Consider the following 22,871-nt stretch of genomic DNA (forward strand, 5'->3'; position numbering starts at 1 on the left):
CAATTAGGAGTTTTTATGCGATACAGCAGTCAGGTTTTTGGGTTTCAATGGGATTGGGACTGGTTAGGAAAATTGGTTCTAGGACAGGAGAAGATTTTTCCCTCATGACTCTGTTAACACAGCTTTTATGTCTGTGACAGAGATGCCTATGTAGTGAATTGTGCATAGGCCTATCAAATTTGTGACTGGCTGAAGAGTCTCCTTGACAGCTCAAAAAGGCAAACTTAATTTTATAGGCTACAGTATACTGTAGGGGTTTCCTGTAGGCTTTATTAACTGCATTTGGGTCGTATGTGCAGTTGGTCAGTGTCAATTAAGCGTGTGCTTTGAATTTATGGTGATTTTGTGAGAAGTACATGTGACAACCTGTTCGGATAATGTGCTATTTAATTTTCTGCTAATCTGCTGCTGTGCATGTTGTGTATTTTGTGAAAATGCATTAGTGCTACATTGGAGGATTTTTTTTTTTTTTTTACTTCCCAGGTGTTGTAAAAAATGTTGGGAAAAAGTTAAAAGTATTCACTGGACAGTCCTGGGATCCCGGTTACACATGTTAATCCCTATCGGCTACTGTAGTATATGGCTGTCAGGGCTGTTGTGACGCATAGAGAATCACCAGAAAATGTTTGACATTCCCAGTTCTGGTTCTCATTCCCAGTTTGTGTCCCGCACACCGAGGAATAAGGCTATTCATTTCAAACGTTTGTGCATACAGTATGTATTTGCGTGACATGAACGGTTTATGAATGATAATCCCCTGTTGCAGATATAATACTGTACATGGAGAAAAAAAAACTGCAAATAAGTTTACTTCTTAATGTTCTGGACTGTTTTATACCGGTTTCATATCGTCACCATCTACACACACAGCAGGAGGGATGAACACCCATAGAATTACAATAAGTGATTCTACTTCTATTGTAAAACCCAGCTTTTAACCAGCAGATGAGGTGAGGTTGTGATTAAATCATGGCAGCATGCCAGAAGGTCGTCAGTTGTGTATCAATGGGTAGATGCATCCGATCTGGCTGATCTTTGCCAGAACACATGAAATATTGAAAAGGCATACTATATACAACATATTCACATGCATGTGTACACACACGTGCACTGTGTGCACACCCACATAAAGCTACTCAGACGTGTGCATTCACCATATAAAAACGAGTTGAATGACAGCAGCTACCAATGGATATGATGCAGTACATTCAAACACAAGAGTTTATGTGCACGTAACTGTTTCATGCCTGTATACATACACAAAGACCAATTAGTGAAAAAAATATCAGAATTGGGCTGACTGTCTAAAACCAGCCGAACAGTTGCTCTGCCAATTAGGCTACTTAACGTGAGATCTTTGCAGGCACATTTTTTTCATCATTAGCTAGATCAGCCATCACATTATTCATTCATTTATTAATTCTGTTCACCATCACATCTGTCTCACTAGCTAATGTGCTGATTACAGTTTCAAATTGTTGGCTCAGAAATAGGTTTCTGATTCTAATTCTGTGGTAGGGGGTTGTTTCCAAAAGCAGCCATGGTGGGCCGGATGGCAGCCGAGCTAGCCAATGGCATCTTGTCAAAAGCAATTCATCAGTGCTTCTGATGAACATTGTAAAAAATGGGATGGCACTGTTGTTCATCTGAAGTCCTTTTTCTGATTGGCATGATCCAAAATTACGCTTTGCTTGAAGTCAAATAATGAATTTGTCAGATCAACATGATTTTTTTAAATTTTTTATTGAACGAACGCTTCTAAATTCCTTTCAACACCTCATGCACATTTGCATTGCATGGTGGTGTTTGCAATTTAGTGACTGCAGCCTAACAGAAGAGTTGGAGGAGTGGCCTATTGGGGGCTTGGATTTCAGTTTGTTATTTTTTGCCACCCGTGATATTCACTATCATTCCAGGTTGTGTTTTGTTTGTCACAACGTCTACAGAAGGTGGCGCCTCTCCCCGTTCGGGCGGCGGTCGTCGTCGCCGGCCTACTAGCTGCCACTGATCTCCCTTTCATTTTCATTTGGTGATGTCTGTTTTATGTTAGCACCTGTTTTGATTTAGTTCCTTAGTGGGGGTATTTAGTCTGTCTGTTTAGGTCAGGGATTGTGCGGAATTATTTGTGCCTACGTTTGTAAGGTTGGGGATTGGGTTTTTCTCTGCCGTTTGTAGATTTTGGCATACGCGTTTCCTGGGCTGTGTCCCGACTCAGTTTGAGGGCTCTTGCCTATTACTGGATGTATTGTACTTGCATTTTGGCATTTTTTGGACTGGTGTCTATTAAACGTGTTTTCACGTACCTTGGTCTCCTGCACCTGACATCACCCCTCCTGCTTGTTAGAGTTCCGTGACAGAATCCCGCACCGTTATCATGGAGTCGATAGAGAATCAAAAGAAGAACTACAATTCTCAGACTTTCCACTTCCTGCTTGAATTTTTCTCAGGTTTTTGCCTGCCATATGAGTTCTGTTATACTCACAGACACCATTCAAACTGTTTTAGAAACTTCAGAGTGTTTTCTATCCAAATCTACAAATAATATGCATATTCTAGTTTCTGTGCTAGAGTAGTAACCTTTTTAAATTGGGTCCGTTTTTCATCCGGCTGTGAAAATACTGCCCCCTAGCCCAGACAGGTTAAACGTGTTTTCACGTACCTTGGTCTCCTGTGCCTGACTTCACCCCTCCTGCTTGTTAGAGTTTCGTGACACCAGCACGGAATTTTTAATTATACAGTGCATTCGGAAAGTATTCAGACCCCTTCCCCTTTTCCACATTTTCTTATGGTACAGCCTTATTCTAAAATGGATTAATCCTCCTCAATCTCTCTAAAATACCCCATAATGACAAAGTTATAAGAGTTTTTATTTTTTTATTTTTGCAAATGTATTAAAAATAAAAACAGAAATACCTTATTTACATAAGTATTCAGACCCTTTGATATGAGACTGGAAGAAGTTTGGAACCACCAAGACACTTCATAGAGCTGGCCACCCGGCCAAACTGAGCAATTGGGGAGAAGGGCCTTGGTCAGGGAGATGACCAAGAACCCGATGGTCACTCTGACAGAACTCTAAAGTTCTTCTGTGAAGATGGGATAAACTGAAATAACACAGGTTTTATTTTTAATACATTTGCAAACATTTAAAAAAACTGATTTTTCTTTGTCATTATGGGGTATTGTTTGTAGATTAATGACGGGGGAAAAAAAACAATTTAATCAATTTTAGAATAAGGCTGTAACGTAACAAAAAGGGGTCTGAATACTTTACAAATGCACTGTATCAGCATGAGTACTGTAATGCTACAGAGCCTGGAAAGCTCCATTGATGAGATCGTCACCATTTGGTTACAATATTGTAACCAGTTAATTTGAAACTCTTATGTAAAGTAAATGTTTGGAGTCAATATTTCATTTTATGGAACCAACTTAATAAGTTATTAACAGAAAATGTATTTAACTGCTTGTAACCCAAATAAATACATTTGGATAGAATAATTCCAAAGTGAAAAATCAACTAACATGAAAAAATGTTTTGTATATTCAGTGTATTATTTTGTATTTATGCTATTCATTAGGTTTAACCAAACTGGAAAAGTAAGTTTAGTGTTGAAAGAATAATAATCAAATATAACTGTTGGCATTTAATCATATAATATACTGTATGATTCAATGCCAGCTGTTATATTTGATTACTAACGAACATATTTTAATTGAAATTGACTACATTTGTTGTATTTGGTTTCAACAAATGTATTTTTTGAGAGGAGGGGGGGTATTTGATCCAAAGAGTATATATTTTTTGTGAATCAATGATGACCAGTGGATCAGTTAATCTATTCTCAGGATGTTTAGTACAGTGTAAGTATGTATCCATATGGAGCTTTACTCTAATGAAGTGAGGGAATAGCAAGAGGTTATCTGCTAACCCCTGGACACCTGGCCCAAAGAAGCTCGAACCACAATCTTAAAGGAAAAATCCACCCAAAACTACAAATTCCTGTAGTGTACAGTATTAAATAACAATAATATGTAAGAACAATATTTTTTTTGTTAACAAAGTTTTCATTTTGTTGTTATAATAAGATTGGTAGCAAGATTAGGAAATCATTGTGTAAATCTGTTGCAGCTCAAGTCGACTTCAAAACCCAGTGTAATATTCTCTCTATTGGCTGGTTGGCTAGCTAGCTAGCTAGCAAATGTACCTACATACAGTAATACCAAAGTCAATATCAGCTTTGTGAAGTAGCTAGTTAGTTGTAAAATCAAACACACTGCTCTGTCAATTAAGGAGTCTACAATCTCACCATGTTCAACCTGCAGATCGATGTGTTTTGCACTGGAGTCTGACATTCGCAACGGCACCATGCAATGCACCCTGGATTGAGGCAGACAAATAGGAGAAATGTGGTAGACCCTCTGTTAAATTACACATTTCTCCAGGTAGGAATATCGAAAAAATATGATCAATGGCTCATTCGAGAGAAGACAACCTCCCACGTTATGACATCGGCCAATATTAAAATCTGACATGTATGATAGACCTTAGTGTAGAGAGTGTAGTGAGAGTGGCTTTATCGTAATGCTACATCATACCGGTAAATTTTCTGCATGCTTGAATGGCAATACATCCGATATACATGCAAACATGAAATGACCCAGGGAATTGATAGAACATCGCTCTGAGTTTAACAAAAACAATATAGCATTCAAAATGGGTGAATCTTTCCTTTAAAGGGAGCCTATCATTACAGGGCTATAGCTTTCCTCACCTGTACACTCCTCTCTACCTCTAGTACAGGTAGTAAGTTCCAGCATGACACCGTCATGATGGTGATCAATGTTATCTGGCTAGGGTTAAAATTAGGTTTTGTCTAGGATTAGGCTCGGAGTAAGGGTTAGGGCTTATACTCTACCTCTCCACCAGGCAACAAGTTCCAGCGTCGGACCATCACCATGGTGATCAGTTTGATCTGGCTGTACTCTGGGCTGTGGGCTGTGTTCCCTCTCCTGGGCTGGGGAGGCTACGGACCGGAGCCCTTCGGAGTGGCCTGCTCCGTTGACTGGGCAAGCTACCAAGACTCCCTGAACCACTCTACCTTCATCATGTCTCTGTCTATCTTTTGTACCTTCATCCCCTGCCTCGTCATCCTCTTCTCCTATTCTGGCATAGCCTGGAAACTCCACAAGGCATACCAGTCCATCCAGAATGGAAACTTCAACTACGGACACATCGAGAGGAAAGTCACTCTGGTGAGTATGCAAGGTTTATCTGTTGACTGTTTATTAACCAATTACCGACGTTTCTTTAGAGCTAGAATCAGCATTTGTTTTTGTTTTGTTGATAAAACGGAGGAGAGGAGCATTTGGCAGCATGGTAATAAACATTTGCAAAACATATTAAGTAAAATAAAACAAAATACAATTTTATTGGTCACATGCGCCGAAAGCTTACCTACGAGTCCATTCCCAACAATGCAGAGTTAAAAGTAAAAAACCATTTGCTAAATATATAAGGAAATAGTAACACAATAAAATTATAATAATGAGGCTATATACAAGGATTACCGGTACCAAGTCAATGTGCAGTGGTACGAGGTAGTTGAGGTATTGAGGTAATACAGTATGTACAGGTAGGTATGGGTAAAAGAGAATAGGCAATCAGGATATATAATAAACAGAGTAGCAGCAGCATATGGGGAGAGGTGAAAGTTTGTGTATCAGCGTAGTACAGTGCATTCGGAAAGTACTTAAACCTCTTCACTTTTTCTTCATTTTGTTAAGTTACAGCCTTATTCTAAAATGGATTAAATCAAAAAATCCTCAGCAATCTACACATAATACCACATAATGACAAAGTGAAAACAGCTTTTCAGACCCGGACAAAAGGAACATCTATGTGAGAATGCTTTTCATTGACTACAGATCAGCGTTTAACACCATAGTCCCCTCAAAGCTCATCACTAAGCTAAGGACCCTGTGGCTAAACACCTCCCTCTGCAACTGGAACTTGGACTTCCTGACGGGCCACCCCCAGGTGGTAAGGTTAGGTAACAACACATCAAACACACTGATCCTCAACACGGGGGCCTCTCAGGGGTGTGTGCTCGGTCCCCTCCTGTACTCCCTGTTCACTCATGACTGCACGGCCAGGCACGACTCCAACACCATCATTAAGTTTGCCGATAACACAACAGTGGTAGGCCTGATCAACGACGAGACAGCCTATAGGGAGGAGGTCAGAGAACTGACCATGTGGTGCAAGGAGAACAACCTCTCCCTCAATGCGATCAAAACAAAGGAGATGATGGTGGACTACAGGAAAAGGATGACCAAGCACGCCCCCATTCTCATCGACGGGGCTGTAGGAGCAGATTGAGAGCTTCAAGTTCCTTGGCGTCCACATCACCAACAACCTAACATAGTCCAAGCACACCAAGACAGTCATAAAGAAGGCACGACAAAACCTATTCCCTCTCAGGAGACTGAAAAGATTTGGCATGTGTCCTCAGATCCTCAAAAGGTTTTACAGCTGCACCATCGAGAGCATTCTGACGGGTTGCATCACCGCCTGGTATGGCAACTGCTTCGCCTCCGACCGCAAGGCACTACAGAGGGTAGTGCGTATGGCCCAGTACATCACTGGGGCCAAGTTTCCTGCCATCCAGGACCTCTATACCAAGCGGTGTCAGAGGAAGGCCCTAAAAATGGTCAAAGACTCCAGCCACCCATGTCATAGACTGTTCTCTCTGGTGCCGCACGGCGACGCAGTACCGGAGCGCCAAGTATCGGTCCAAGAGGCTTCTGAACATCTTCTACCCCAAAGCCATAAGACTGCTGAAAATCTAATCAAATTACTATTTGCATCTAACCCAGACTATTTGCATTGCCCCCCCACCCCCTATTCTACGCTGCTGCTACTCTGTTATTATCTATGCATAGTCACTTTAATAACTCTACCTACATGTACATATTACCTCAATTACCTCGACTAACTGGTGCCCCCACACATTGACTCTGTACAGGGACCCCCTGTATATAGCCTCGCTATTGTTGTTTTACTGCTGCTCTTTAATTTGTTATTTTTATTTCTTTTTTATGTATTTTCTTAAAACTGCATTGTTGGTTAAGGGCTTGTAAGTAAGCATTTCCCTGTAAGGTCTACACCTGTTGTATTCGGCACATGTGACAATTTGATTTGAAATCAAGATTGAACTCTTAGGCCTGAATGCCAAGCGTCACTTCTAGAAGAAACCTGGCACCATCCCTATGGTGGCGCATGGTGGTGGGAGCATCATGCTGTGGGGATGTTTTTCAGCGGCAGGGACTGGGAGACTAGTCAGAATCGAGGGAAAGATGAACAGAGCAAAGTACAGAGAGAGCCTTGATGAAAACCTGCTCCAGATTGCTAAGGACCTTAGACTGGGGCGAAAGTTCACCTTCCAACAGGACAATGACCCTAAGCTCACAGCCAAGCCAACGCATGAGTGGCTTCGGGACAAGTCTCTGAAGGTCCTTGAGTGGCCCAGCCAGAGTCCAGACTTGAACCCAAATCACATTTTATTGGTCACATACACATGGTTAGCAGATGCTAATGTGAGTGTTACAAAATGCTTGTGCTTCTAGTTCCGACAGTGCAGTAATATCTAACAAGTAATCTAACAATTCCCCAACAACTACCTAATACACACAAATCTAAAGGGGTGAATGAGAATATGTACATATAAGTATATGGGGGAGTGATGGCCGAGCGGCATTGGCAAGGTGCAATAGATGGTATAAAATGCAGTATATACATCTGATATGAGTAATTTAAGATATGAAACATGATTAAAGAGACATTATTTAAAGTAACATTGTTTAAAGTGACTGTCACGTCCTGACCAGTGAAAGAGGTAATTTGCCATAGAGTGGTCAGGGCGTGGCAGGGGGGTTTGTTTTGTAGGTATTTTGGGTTTTCTGTTCCTATGTGGGTTTGTTCTAGTTATCATTTTTCTATGTGTTGGTTTTCATGTTCGGCCGTGTATGGTTTCCAATCAGAGGCAGGTGTCTTTCGTTGTCTCTGATTGGAAGCCATACTTAGGCAGCCTGTTTTTCCTTTGGGGTTGTGGGTAGTTGTTTTCCGTCTAGTGTACCTGACGGGGACTGTGTTGGTCGTTTGTTATTTTGTCAAGTGTGTTCATTAAACTGTTTGAAAATGAGCACTATCCACGCTGCGTCTTGGTCTCCATTTTATGACCCGTGTGACAGAGACTAGTGATCCATTTATTAATAAAGTGGCCAGTGATTGGGTCTCAATGTAGGCAGCAGCTTCTCTGAGTTAGTGATTGCTGTTTAGCAGTCTGATGGCCTTGAGATAGAAGTTGTTTTTTCAGTCTATCGGTCCCAGCTTTGATGCCTTCTGAATGGTAGTGGTGTGAACAGGCAGTGGCTCAGGTGGTTGATGTCCTTGATGATATTTTTGGCCTCGCTATGACATCATGTGCTGTAGGTGTCATGGAGGGCAGGTAGCTTGCCCCTGGTGATGCGTGGTGCAGACCGCCCAACCCTCTGGAGAGCCTAGCGGTTGAGAGCGGTGCAGTTGCCGTACCAGGCTGTGTTACAGCCTGACAGGATGCTCTCGATTGTGCATCTGTAAAAGTTTGTCAGAGTTTTGGGTGACAAGCCAACTTTCTTCAGCCTCATGAGGTTGAAGAAGCACTGTTGAGAAGGTGACGTGGCTGTTTTTCTTTTTTTTAGTCCCTGATTCCCTGTAGACCCTGCCACATACGTCTCTTGTCTGAGCCGTTGAATTGCGACTCCACCTTGTCCCTGAACAGGCAATTTGCTTGTTTGATTGCCTTGCGGAGGCAATAACTACATTCTTTATATTCAGCCATATTCCCAGACCTCTTTCCATGGTTAAATGCGATGGTTTGCGCTTTCAATTTTGCGCGAATGCCGCCATCCATCCACGGTTTCTGGTTAGGGTAGGTTTTAATAGTCACAGTGGGTACAACATCTCCAATGCACTTCTTTATAAACTCACTCACTGAGTCAGCGTATAAGTCGATGTTGTTCTATGAGGCTGACCAGAAATATATTCCCGTCTGCGTGATCAAAATAATCTTAACTTGGCTTCTGATTGGTCAGACCAGGGTTGAATGGTTCTCATCATTGGTACATCCGTTTGAGATTCTGCCTATAAGACGTAGGAGCAAGATGGCATCATAGTCAGATTTGCCGAAGGGAGGGCGGGGAGGGCTTTGTATGCATCTCGGAAGTTAGAGTAGCATTGATCGAGTGTATTACCCTTGCTCGTAGTACAATCAATACGCTGATTGAATTTAGGTAGCCTTGTTCTCAAATTTTCTTTGTTAAAATCCCCAGCTACAATAAATGCAGCCTCAGGATATATGTTTTGTAGTTTACATAGAGTCCAGTGAAGTTCCTTGAGGGCAGTCTTGGTGTCTTCTTGAGGGGGAATGTACACAGCTGTGACTATAACTAACGAGAATTCTCTTTGTAGGTAAAATGGTCGGCATTTGATTGTATGGAATTCTAGGTCGGGTGAGCAGAAGGACTTGAGTTACTGTATGTTATGATTACACCATGAGTTGTTAATCATGAAGCATACACCCCTGCCCTTCCTCTTCCAAGAGAGGTGTTTATCTCTGTCGGCGCGATGCATGGAGAATCCTGGTGGTTGAACCGATTCTGACAACATATCCCGAGAGAGCCATGTTTCCGTGACACAGAGAATGTTACAATCTCTGTGTCTCTAGAAGCCAACCCTTGCTCGAATTTCCTCTACCTTGTTGTCAAGAGACTGGACATTGGTGAGTAGTATACCCAGGAGTGGTAGGCAATGTGCATGTCTACGGAGCCTGACCAGGAGGCCGCTCCATCTGCCCCTGCTGCGGCGCCGTTGTTTTGGGTCGGCTACTGGGATTAGATCCATTGTCTTGGGTGGTGGTCCGAACAGAGGATGCGCTTCTGGAAAGTCATATTCCTGGTCATAATGTTGATAAGTTGACGTTGCTCTTATATCCAATAGTTCTTCCTGGCTGTATGTAATAAGACTTAAGATTTCCTGGGGTAACAATGTAAGAAATAATACATTAAAAACTAAATGCTGCATAGTTTCCAAAGAACTCGAAGCGAGGCGACCATCTCTGTCAGCGCCATCTTCAGAAGTCTTATGGCTCGGGGATAGAAGCTGTTCAGGAGCTTTTTGGTCCCAGAATTGGTTAGTCTTAGATAATTTTTATGGCCTAATATTATTATGGTGTTCTTGTTACATCTGCTCCTGTCACGCCCTCTACTGCTCATCCTGTGCCTCCTTGACCTGCCGCCACTCCCCCGGTACTCTCTCCCTCTCTCTCTCTGTGATTGTGTGGGTGGAGACAGGTGTGCTGGAGTCAGAGCAGATCCCCACCAGCTGCAACCTGTTCCATAATCAAGACCTCTACAAATACTCAACTCTGCTACTTCCACGCTGCCAGATCGTAATCTCTGCTCTGTCAGTCTACGCTTCTAGCCGTTTGTTACTGTTAGATCCTGTTGTGCATGTTTTCCTTGCCTGACGCTGGTTTCCTCTCCGCTACAGTTCCATCCGCTCTGACTCTGGTCCCTGTCACCAGTTCCACGTCTCGTCATCCTGCTACTCTGTCCTGGATTCCCCACTCTACTACTCCCTTGGATTCTCCTCCGGACCTGCTTACCCTGTCCCAACCCCTCTCGCCTCAGCCTCCTCACCTGGTTTCCTGCAACCCACCTGAGCTTCCCCTGGCCTGCACTCCATCTTCCCCCTGTGTTTCAATAAATACCTTGGTTACTTCATCCCAGTTTCCACATCTGAGTCTGCTCTTGGGTTCCACTCCGCATAACAGTTCTATTGCACATGCAGTGATATCCAAACAGGCTGACCATCATATCTACAAGAACAGATTGCACTGTTCAGTGAAGATAATGGCCTTGTTGTTGCTCCTAGATCTAATTACCAAGCTACATGTGATCTGAGATGCGTATTGTTTCTGTCACCAATGCAAACAATGGCTTATCTCTAGGAAGTGTTTGTTTATGATAAATTGAACCTGTGACATCTGTAGATAATTTATATGCAGGTCCATAGCTCACACAGTGCTACACAAGCCTCCAAGACAAATACTGTTGTGCAGAGCTGCTTACAGTGTATAGAACAGTTTACTATTCTTATGGACATCAATGCTAGTTGTCACATTCTTTTGGACATTTACATCCCCTTAAAACAAGGTTACTGTGGAAAAAAAACATTAAAAAACATACAATTTCACATTTAGACTTTTTGTCCCAAATTAATCCCCTTTATAATAATAATAATTTATAATAATTCCATGCATCTATATTCACATTTGCGTGGTGGTATACAGTTGAGCAGAGGCATTTTTAGGATTTACACACATGGGGAAATGTTGTCAGCAAGGTCTGAAGAAAATAAAAGTGCCTTTTATAAACACATTTCACGCCATTCTACGTCACTGACATGATAGCAGACATTAGCGGAATATTTTCTAATACCACACAAATGACCGAAATAAGGGGCTAATCTGACAGTGACAAACTGAAAGCAATAAAAACGACCTGGTCTTGAATACAAACAATAGCCCAGGCCATTAAAGAGACGCACAGATTGTACAATATTAGGAGAAAATATATATATACTGCATATTATAGGCTACTAAATAAACTTTCCAGTGGCAATGATTCATCCAATGATGATCACTAATGATGGCTGGTGTGCTCGTGCCAATAGCTTATCTCAAGATAAGACACTTTGAAAAGCAGTGCTGTCTGCTCAGAATCACTCAAAAGTTGTTGAGAAAAAATGGTTAGCTTCTACAGACAGATTAGTCTTCTCCTTTCAGCAGTAGGCATTTGCTATCCAAACTACATTTTTCTAGTGGTTGTATTTAAAAAATTGCAGAAAGCAGCCTCAACCAACCATATAAATATAATCCATTGATGGCAGTTCCCATTCAAGTCAGGACTGGCAGCCATTGCTAGTGTACCCATGAGTTTAACAGTCAAATTGCCAAGGTTAGGGGTTACCATACACTTCTATGGATTATATGTCTATGGCCACAACGCAACAAGCTGTTCTATATTTGGCATTCCTGCTGCCCAAATTGCTTTTTCCTTGTTTGTTACGAGGAATGAATTATTCAATTCTGGTTTGATATCAAAACAAGTCTAATAAATTGTCATCGTTTTGGAAGATAATATCCAGGTAAAACTCTGTTTTACACGTATTCCTTTTCGGGTCTTTTAGACATTGGGCTCAAGCAAAGCTCATGAATGACCGTGACTAAAGTGTGGAAGACTTTTGTAGATATTTAAGAAACGCTTTAGTCCCTGTCAAATCCGGCTTCCTCAGGCTTAAGATGTTTGACAAGGCTGTAAACATAGTCTATATAGATTAATGTCTTTCCTCTCCTTCCCCTCTCTTCTCCTCCTCTCCTCCTTTCCTTTCCTTTCCTTCTCCTCTCCTCTCCTCATCCTCTCCTCCTCTCCTTCCCCTTTCCTTTCCTTCCCCTCTCCTCTCATCCTCTCCTCCTCTCCCTCTCCTCCTCCTCTCCTCCTCCTTTCCTCTCCTTCCCCTCTCCTTCCCCTCTCCTCCTCATCCTCTCCTCCTCCTCTCCTCTCCTTCCCCTCTCCTTACCTCCCCAGATGGCGGTGTTGATCAGCTCAGGGTTCATCGTGGCTTGGTCTCCCTACGTGGTGCTCAGCTTTTGGTATATGTTCCAGGGGAAGGCCAGTCTGGCCCCGCTGGTCTCCCTGCTGCCCTGCCTGTTTGCTAAGGGCTCCACGGCCTACAACCCTTTTATCTACTACATCTTCAGACGCTCCTTTAGACTCCAGCTTCGCCAGCTCCGGGGGATGATCTGCTGCTCTGCCCAGCCAGACACACCTTCGCGTGGGGAGACAGGAGAGGAGGGAAGACAGACTTTGAGGTCTGATCTACGACAGAGTCTCCCAGAGGAGAAGAGTGGAGCTCCTCTGGTAGGGGAGTTGGGAACTGCGGCGCTGGAGATGCAGTCTGAAAATGAGTTGACAAGCTCCTGTTAATACTGTGTGTGTGTGTGTGCATGCGCGTGTGCGTCTGTTACAGGGTTACAAATGGATGTTCAGCTATGTTTCTTCACTGTCATTCTATATTGCACAAACTACTAGATCAAACCCTGGTCCTCACCACATCGCTAGCAAAGGTAACACTTTACTTTAAGCCAGCAGACATAATGCATTATAATGCAGTCATAAAGAATTGTAAAATGTATCATAAGCATGTCCTGGCTAAATACCAGCTGCAGAGACTGTTGGATGAATCCTGCCTAGACACATCACATATTATACTGTATGTATCATAAGGCAGTATAAGGGCTCATACGTGGTTGTAAAAAGTTGTAAAGCATTGTGTTTGTCAAAGTTTGTAAAGTTCACTTTATTGTTAAATGTTGTTGTGAGGTACTGTAGCATTGAACTTAACCTTCACAATGGTCACTATGGCCATACTTCTGGTCCATTTGTGTTTTCAGAGTTTTTGTTGGATATTGTAGCATTGTAGCTATTAGGTGGTCATTTTGACCATCCCCATGTCTACAGTGGTCTGTGTGTGTGTCCCCACTCAGGAAACATCAGGATAGTAGAGTAAATCTGGCACCCTATTCCCTACATCATCCACTACTTTATTCAGAGCCCTATGTAGCTAACATTACTCCTACACGGCTCTGGTTGTAAACTATTTATGGTATAGGGGGAATTGTGTGCCATTTTGGAGGTTACTGGAAACTTCAGGTGTTTCACATTCTGACCTTGTTTGTGTGCCCGCTAATGATTGTAACAGTGATGCTACTCTGAGAAAATTAAACAGCTTTAGAAAATGTGAAAGTAGTGAAGGTGCTCTGTAGTTTTAATCTGTCTATTTTGCTTTCTGTCTCAATGTTTTCTTTCCCTCTCTCCCTTCCCACCGCTGTTCGGAAAAGGCTCTTTGAACAACATCACTTTCTGTTCAAATTAAAAAAACACTTAATAGTTAGTTAATAACACCGTGGCAATAAAGCAACCACATAAACCTCCCAGCCAATGAGGCGCTACACTCCATGTAGGCGGGTAGACACACACACACACTACAACATGTGTGGGCTGGTTATTTTCTCCATCTGGGAAGAGATAATGAAAGTAAAGGGGTTGCTGATCACCCGACATAGAAATCAATACCTGCAGGTTGATTCACAGCTATAAGTCCCCCCATTAGTCTGTCTTTGATGTAATCTGTCTGATGTAAGTTCTTCACCATCACCAAAACCCCTGGGCAGTGTGATTATTGTGAGATTTGGGAAAGGGGCCAATCACCTGCATTGATAAGGTTTCACAACCAACAGGTTCTTTAAGGTCAGTGGTCTTAGGAGAAAGGTCAGCTGATTACAGTTTGATAGACTGATAAACTGTAGACCAGTAACATTACCCTGTCTGTTTGTTGAATGCAGAGGTTGGTATACAGATTAATACTGGAACACTACAACAGCCTTCTTGCTCAGGCTTGATATTCAATTATGCGTATTATTAGCCTGTAATCAGGTATACATTCCTTCCACATTTCCTGCACTTTTCGGTGCTGTACTGTGGCTGGCCCTGTGCTCCAACCTCTCCGGGAGTTGGGATAAAGGAAAATGACAAATCGATTTCTTATGGACAATAATGTAATAATGTTCTATACAAGGATAATCTGATTCTCTTAAAGACAACTAACCTGTGGTGCCTATGGCAAAGTAATGAAATCCTAACAGTATTTGCAAAAGTCTCTGTTACACTTTCATAGTTTGCAGGAACATTGTCTAACCACATTTGGTGGTATTACTTTATTTGGCTTGCTATCACCCATGTAGATCTGAGTCTGGGTTCACTCACACGTTGTGGGGAAGTATACTGCTCATGACATGAAGCCCAAACTTCACATCTCTCTGATGTATCTGCCTCTGATGGACCACCGAAGATAACACTAAAGTGGTCAAACTTATTTCCATGTTTTTATTGTGGTTTTTATTGTGGTCCTAGAGCTGGAAGAGCAATGGAAGAGCACTTTACTGCTATCTCAGAATGACAGAGATTCAATTTAACGTGCATGATGCCAAAACTTCTCAACCTCCTGGCAACTCTGTATCAGATTTGATCTGATCATACTGTAGAAAAACTGCAATGAGTGAAGAAGAAGGGCAAAAGGTGAGACCCAGATGCAGACACGGGAGGCAGATGGTTTGAGTTTTGATATTTATTAAACAATACAAATGTGGTAGGCAAGAAAATGGTCGTGGACAGGCAAAAGGTCAAAACCAGTTCAGAGTCCAGGAGGTACGGAGCGGCAGGCAGGCTCGAGGTCAGGGCAGACAGAATGGTCAGGCAATTGGGTACGGAGTCCAGAAAACAGGCAAGGGTCAAGAACCGGGAGGACTAGCAAAAGAGAATAGAAGCAGGAGTACGGGAAAAACACAGGTTGACTTGAAAAACATACAAGATGAACTGGCACAGAGAGACAGGAAACACAGGGATATATACACCAGGGATAATAAGCGACACCTGGAGGGAGTGGAGACAATCACAAGACAGGTGAAACAGATCAGGGTGTGACATGATGACACAGTAGTAGCCAAACGTATTTCCATTGTCACAGGAAAAGCACTTTTCTCCTATCGCACAATTAAATAAAGGCTACAGAGATTCAATATATCATGCATTATAAAGTCTAGATCAGGGGTATTAAAGCGGGGGTCTGCGGAGATACTGCAGGGGTTCTGTAAAAAAAGTTTTATTTTGTGGATTCCCCCCCATGTTTGTCCCCCCCCATTAGCTAGCAACAACAGAAAACACATTTTGAATTACATACCTAGAAAAGAGAAGAATATCTTATTTCTAATGATGTCAACTTTATTTATTAACTGCTAATATTGAGCAAATTACCCTCATTGGAGCCAATTATACTCACTGGAGTATCTGGTTATGCTTTCTTGACTTGAACATCATGGCTAACCTTTGTTTTACCAGTAAACAGCTGCTCTTACCTAAAATGTGTTGAGAGGTACCTTTCTAGCTAGTAGGCTATGTTAGAGTTTACATTTCCTCTTCCATTTATAATGTGGGGAGGTCAAAATAATGAAAAACTATCTACCAAATCTATTCATTTAAAAATGTTGACTACTTCTCCTTGCCATTATTATTCACTTGATGATAAGACAAGATATATACATGTTTTGCTAACAAATGATGCGGTCCCTGGGTCACTGGTTTGCCTGGGAGGGGTCCCTGGTCTAGATACAAATCTTATGAAACATTAATTGAAATGAAATAAAATAGAAATCAAACTAAATATGGACGGAAAAGCGATGTTCGAGCTAATTTAAGTAGTAGCTTTAATTGGAGCTACCTCAAAAGGTCTCTCATTATTACAACAAATTGTCTTTCAAAAACACGCTGCACAAGACAAGCAATTTTCTAAACAAAACTGATTCACTTCTATTTCTTGGAAATTCCCGAACAGGTGACATATTAATCGATGAGAACCTCAATGGGTTTGATAGAAACTCAATGAGAAAGAAGTGACCCTTGACCCAGAAACATTACACCCTCTCTATAGATCCAACTCATTGTTGGGGCTCCCGAGTGGCGCAGTGGTTTAAGGCATCTCTGGCATCACTGCAGTCTCTGGTTTGAATCCAGGCTGCATCACATCTGGCTGTGATTGGGAGTCCTATAGGGTGGTGCACAGTTGGCCGGGGTAGGCCGTCATTGTAAATAAGAATTTGTTCTTAACTGACTTGCCTAGTTAATACAATTTACATGATTAGTTAAATCACATAATAATAATAATTACAGAGAATTGATTTGATAAAATAACAGTCTTCACCTTTAATGATGCCAAAGACACGACACCTCTCTCTAGGGAACATAGGCAAAGAGGGTGACATGTCACACTCTTCTCAGCTGTGATGTGTGACTGTGACTGAGGGCTCCATGTGCACTCGTTCACACATTACAACACAGGCCATCCTAGACAAAAGCAGCCTTAACACCTGAGGCCAATCTTCCTCTTCTCACAGCGTCTTATTACACATCCAGCAGCCCAGATACAACATTATCGCAAATACAACATCAACTACAAAGGACTGCTTTCACTTGAGGTATTATTCAAAATCGACCGTACTAGCGGCATGCATAATGATTCCTCTGGAATACACTGATATCACACAATGCACACACACTGTAACAAATAGCTGAATATATTAAGTTGGCTATTATTGGTGTACAACCTTTTGAATTCACGGGTATGGAGTGGAGTCCCATAGACAATTGATGTTTGTGAGGGCATGGTGTGATACAAAACAACATGTTCTCAGTTTGTCATGCATTTATCATTACCTGAATCATAATACCTGCCTATCTGGTTCCTACACACAAATGGTCAAATCTCCAGCCCCATGTGCTTTATTATGAACCTAAACCACCTATTGGATATTAGTGTGACTTTGAGGACGTGTGGTGTAATGTGTGAACAAGTTTTCCCTCAGAGCACTGCCTATCCCTGCCATTATCTGGTTCCCAGAATCCTGTGGCAATCATGGATTCTTTGAAAAAGCCCCTGAGTTATTCATTTAAAGGATCTGGTTGGAATAGGAAAAGGTTATGTGGGCTGGCCTCATGTGGTTCAGTTAATATCTCAGACATCATTTAAAAATAGATTGAGGGGGAAAAAATCCAGCAGATGATTAGGCATGAGAAAATAAAACATCATTGCTGGTTGGTCTGGTGTTCGGTAGCAGGTCTAGCCAGTAGCCACAGTGAGGAAGGCTATTTTAGGAGAGAGCTGCTGTTGAAAACTGAGGACACTAGTCTGAGGAGTAATGAAGGTTCCCTCTTTAGTCTAGGCTGCCTTATGATGACGATGCCATTTCTCCTTTCCACAAGAAAGCTCTGTTAGAGCTCCATTCCCAGGACCAGTGGATTTTGATTCTCTGGGCTGCTATTATTGGGAGACTGTGGCCCCACCCAATGTCACCCCTAGATAGGACCAGCCAAGAAGAAGCTTACCCAACCTCTCTGAGGAAGTGGTTGTGTGGCTAGCAGAGGCATAAGTGTGCTTAGCAGATCTGAAAGAGAGAAAACATTATTTGAATGAGAATTCAGTCCACTTGACAATTCAACAGAACTCAATATTCTTCATGCTGATGATTTGTACAACTTGAGACAGATAGCAATACAGTACAAATATATTAAAACATAATATGGAATGTAACACAGATACAGATAATGAGCATGTGGTGGTTTCAAATATAATGTTACTACAGATAGCTAGCTCTATCCATGCTTTTGCTGAAAATGTCTATCTGCTATTATAGCTAGCTAGTTGATGTTGTTCTAGCCAAAGAATGCTTTTCTCATCCTCGCTGGTGTGCAGATGCATGATTACATGATCATGATGTTGTGGCTGTAACATTTAACTGACACTAGAGCAACAACAACTAGCTAGCTAGCTATATCAGAAATACATTTTCATGAAAAACAACTCATATAGCAAGCCAATAAAACGTATATATTTGCATTGGTTTGACATTGACATCTAGCTAGCTAATCAAGATAGAATCTCAGAGATCTCACATTTTTATACCTGTAGCAGTTAGCTCTCATCTCATCTGGGCATCAGCCAGATGAAGCAACTGCACATCTAATCTTCTTTCCCATCCTCGTCTTGATTCTACAGGGAGCTAGCCTGTTCTCCTCAAAACATTATTAGCAAGCTAGCTAACGTTAGCCAACTTGAGCAGAGGACGCAGCTTGCTAAATAGAAAAGTCAACCAACTACACATCAAATATAAGCAGAGCAAACAATTATTTTCTCAACCAAATGACAAGTACATAAATCACATTTTCAAATCAAATTTTATTTGTTGCATGTTTCTTGGACAACAGGTGTAGACTAACAGTGAAATGCTCACTAACAGGTCATTTTCCAACAGTGCAGAGGTAAAGATAGGATAAAAACGTTTGTGCATGTTATGTGTGATGGGCGTATGTAGTGTGTGTGTGTTGGGGTGTCAGTGTAAGCATGAGGGGGAAGAGGTGTTGTTGTGCCCTCTTCATGACTGTGTTTGTGTGATTGGACCATGATAGCTCTTTAATGATGTGGACACAAAGGAACTTGAAGCTCTCGGCACGCTCCACTACAGCCTCGTTGATGTGGATGGGAGTGTGCTCGGCCCTCCGTTTCCTGTAGTTCACAATCAGTTCCTTTGTCTTACGGACGTTGAGGGAGAGGTTGTTGTCCTGGTACCACACTGCCAGGTCTCTGACCTTCTCCCTATAAGCTATCTCATTGTTGTTGTTGATCAGGCCTACCACTGTCGTGTCGTTGGCAAACTTCATGATGGCGTTGGAGTCGTACGCGGCCACTTGTTGTGGGTGAACAGAGAGTACAGGAGGGGACTCAGCACGCATCCTTGAGGGGCCCCGTGTTGAAGGTCAGCGTGGCGGATGTGTTGTTGCTTACTCTTACCACATGGTTGCGGCCCGTCAGGAAGTCCAGAATCCAGCTGCAAAGGGAGGTGTTCAGTCCCAGGGACCTTAGCTTAGTGATGAGCTTGGAGGGCACTATGGTGTTGAACACTGAGCTATAGTCAATGAACAGCATTTTCACATAGGTGTTTATTTTGTCCAAGTGGGAAAAGGCAGTGTGGAGTGCAATACAGATTGCGTAATCTGTGGATCTGTTGGGCGGTATGCGAATTGGAGTGGGTCCAGAGTGTCTGTAAAAATGGTGTTGATGTGAGCCATGCCTTTCAAAGCATTTCATGGCTAAAGATGTGAGTGCTACGGGGCAATAGTCATTTAGACAGGTTACCTTAGCGTTCTAAGCACACAGACTATGGTGGTCTGCTTGACTAGGTATTACAGACTGCTCTGAGTATGCATCCTCGTAATCCATCTGGCTCTGCGGCCTTGTGAATGTTAACCTGTTTAAAGGTCTTACTCACATCGACTACAGAGAGCGCGTGATCACACAGTCACTCTCATGCAAGGTTCAGTGTCGCTTTCCTTGAAGTGTGCATAGAAGGCATTTAACTTGTCTGGTAGGCTCGTGTCACTGGGCATCTTGTAGCTGGGTTTCTCGTTGTAATCCGTGATGGTTTGTAAGCCCTGCCACACCCGACGAGCGTCAGAACCGGTGTAGTGGGATTCCATCTTAGTCCTGTATTGACGCTTGGCCTTCTTCTTTTCCTCTTCCGAGTGTCGGGGATTGACCAGCTCGGAAACCAGATTGCATAGTGGAGAAGGTACGGTGGCTTTTGAAATGGTCGGTGATCTGTTTGTTAACCTCTATGGGCTAGGTGGGACGCTTGCGTCCCACCTACTCAACAGCCAGTTGAATCCTGTGGCGCGTTATTCAAATCCTTAGATATGCTATTACTTCAATTTTTCAAAAATATTACTATTTTACACCATTTTAAAGACAAGACTCTCGTTAATCTAACCACACTGTCCGATTTCAAAAAGGCTTTACAACGAAAGCAAAACATTAGATTATGTCAGCAGAGTACCGAGCCAGAAATAATCAGACACCCATTTTTCAAGCTAGCATATAATGTCACATAAACCCAAACCACAGCTAAATGTAGCACTAACCTTTGATGATCTTCATCAGATGACAACCCTAGGACATTATGTTATACAATACATGCATGTTTTGTTCAATCAAGTTCATATTTATATCAAAAACCAGCTTTTTACATTAGCATGTGACTAGCATGTGACTAGCATTCCCACCGAACACTTCCGGTGAATTTACTAAATTACTCACGATAAACGTTCACAAAAAGCATAACAATTATTTTAAGAATTATAGATACAGAACTCCTCTATGCACTCGATATGTCCGATTTTAAAATTTTCGGTGAAAGCACATTTTGCAATATTCTCAGTAGATAGCCCGGCATCACAGGGCTAGCTATTTAGACACCCAGCAGGTTTAGCACTCATCAAAGTCAGATTTACTATAAGAAAAATGTTCTTACCTTTGTTGTCTTCGTCAGAATGCACTCCCAGGACTTCTACTTCAATAACAAATGTTGGTTTGGTCCAAAATAATCCATCGTTATATCCAAACAGCGGCGTTTTGTTCGTGCGTTCTAGACACTATCCTAAAGGCTAAATAAGGGTGACGCGCCTGACAAAAAATGTCTAAATATTCCATTACCGTACTTCGAAGCATGTCAACCTCTGTTTAAAATCAATTTTTTTGCTATTTTTCTCGTAAAAAAGCGATAATATTCTGACCGGGAGTCGTTGTTTTCGTTCAAAGAGAGAGAAAGTAAACATGGTGTCGGCTCGTGCACGCGCCTCCAGTCTCATTGTCCTCAGATCGACCACTATCAAAATGCGCTAATGTTTTTCAGCCATGGCCTGCAAAGCCACCATTCATCTTTCTGGCGCCTTCTGAGAGCCTATGGGAGTGTTAGAAAATGTCACGTTATGCCAGAGATCCCCTGTTTGGTTAGAGATGATAAAGAAGGCCATGAAATGGTCAGAGAGAGCGCTTCCTGTTTGGAATCTTCTCAGGTTTTGGCCTGCCAAATGAGTTCTGTTATACTCACAGACACAATTCAAACAGTTTTAGAAACTTTAGGGTGTTTTCTATCCAAATCAAACAATTATATGCATATTCTAGTTACTGGGCAGGAGTAGTAACCAGATTAAATCGGGTACGTTTTTTATCCGGCCGTGCAAATACTGCCCCCTATCCCCAACAGGTTAATAATTTGTGTAACGGCTGTCTACGGAAGAAGTGGACCAAAATGCGGCGGAGTTAGGGTTCGTCATATTTAATTACACGAACACTGTGCAATTTACAAAAACAACAAAACTGACAGCCAACACAGTCCTGTCAGGTGCAACCACAATGACAAGCACAATTACCCACACCACACAACGGAAACGTAGGCAACTTATGTGTGACTCCCAATCAACCACAACCCTCTACAGCTGTGCTTGATTGGAAGTCACACGGCCAAAATTAAATGAAACAATAAAACACTCACTCCCTTCTGCCACGTCCTGACCCAACTACACCCTCTACTGGTCAGGACGTGACAGTACCCCCCCTCAAGGTGCAGACCCCGGGATGCACCTAAAAAAAGGAAAACACAAAAAAAATCCCCAACAAAAAGGAACACCTAAACAATAAGGGAGGGAAGGGAGGGTGGCTGCCGTCACCGACGGCACTGTGCTACACCCTCCCTCCCCAACCCACCTATCCTGGAGGTGGCTCAGGTGCAGGACGTGGACCTCGCTCCACCTTCGGCGTCGCCCACTCTGTTGGCGCCGATCGCTGCGCCCGGGCTGACCCTGGCAGACGGACCACTCGGGCTGGGCCGGAAGGCATGCGGGCCACTCGGGCTGGGCCGGAAGGCATGCGGGCCACTCGGGCTGGGCCAGAAGGCATGCGGGCCACTCGGGCTGGGCCAGAAGGCATGCGGGCCACTCGGGCTGGACCGGAGGGCAGGAGGACCACTCGGGCTGATCCTGACAGGCCGGGCACCCTGGCAGATCAGGGCAGGCGGCACCTCTGGCAGAACAGGGCAGTCCGGCCACTCTGGCAGAACAGGGCAGTCCGGCCACTCTGGCAGAACAGGGCAGTCCGGCCACTCTGGCAGAACAGGGCAGTCCGGCCACTCTGGCAGAACAGGGCAGTCCGGCCACTCTGGCAGAACAGGGCAGTCCGGCCACTCTGGCAGAACAGGGCAGTCCGGCCACTCTGGCAGTTCAGGGCAGTCCGGTCACTCTGGCAGTTCAGCGCAGTCCGGCCACTC

General features: G+C 43.0%; 1 protein-coding gene across 1 annotated transcript in view; it reads left to right on the forward strand.

Moving 5' to 3' along the window:
• The window catches only part of LOC106608050 (opsin-5), a 47,936-nt gene extending 34,091 nt beyond the window's left edge, over positions 1-13,845 (forward strand). The window contains exons 3-4 of the mRNA XM_014205725.2: positions 4,931-5,256; positions 12,691-13,845. Of these exons, the coding sequence (XP_014061200.1) occupies positions 4,931-5,256; positions 12,691-13,089 (725 nt within the window). The 3' untranslated portion in view covers positions 13,090-13,845. The remainder of the gene's footprint in view (positions 1-4,930; positions 5,257-12,690) is intronic.
• The last annotated feature ends 9,026 nt before the right edge of the window (positions 13,846-22,871 follow it).

The sequence above is a fragment of the Salmo salar genome, chromosome ssa06 (assembly GCF_905237065.1).
Source record: "Salmo salar chromosome ssa06, Ssal_v3.1, whole genome shotgun sequence".
Lineage (NCBI taxonomy): Eukaryota > Metazoa > Chordata > Actinopteri > Salmoniformes > Salmonidae > Salmo > Salmo salar.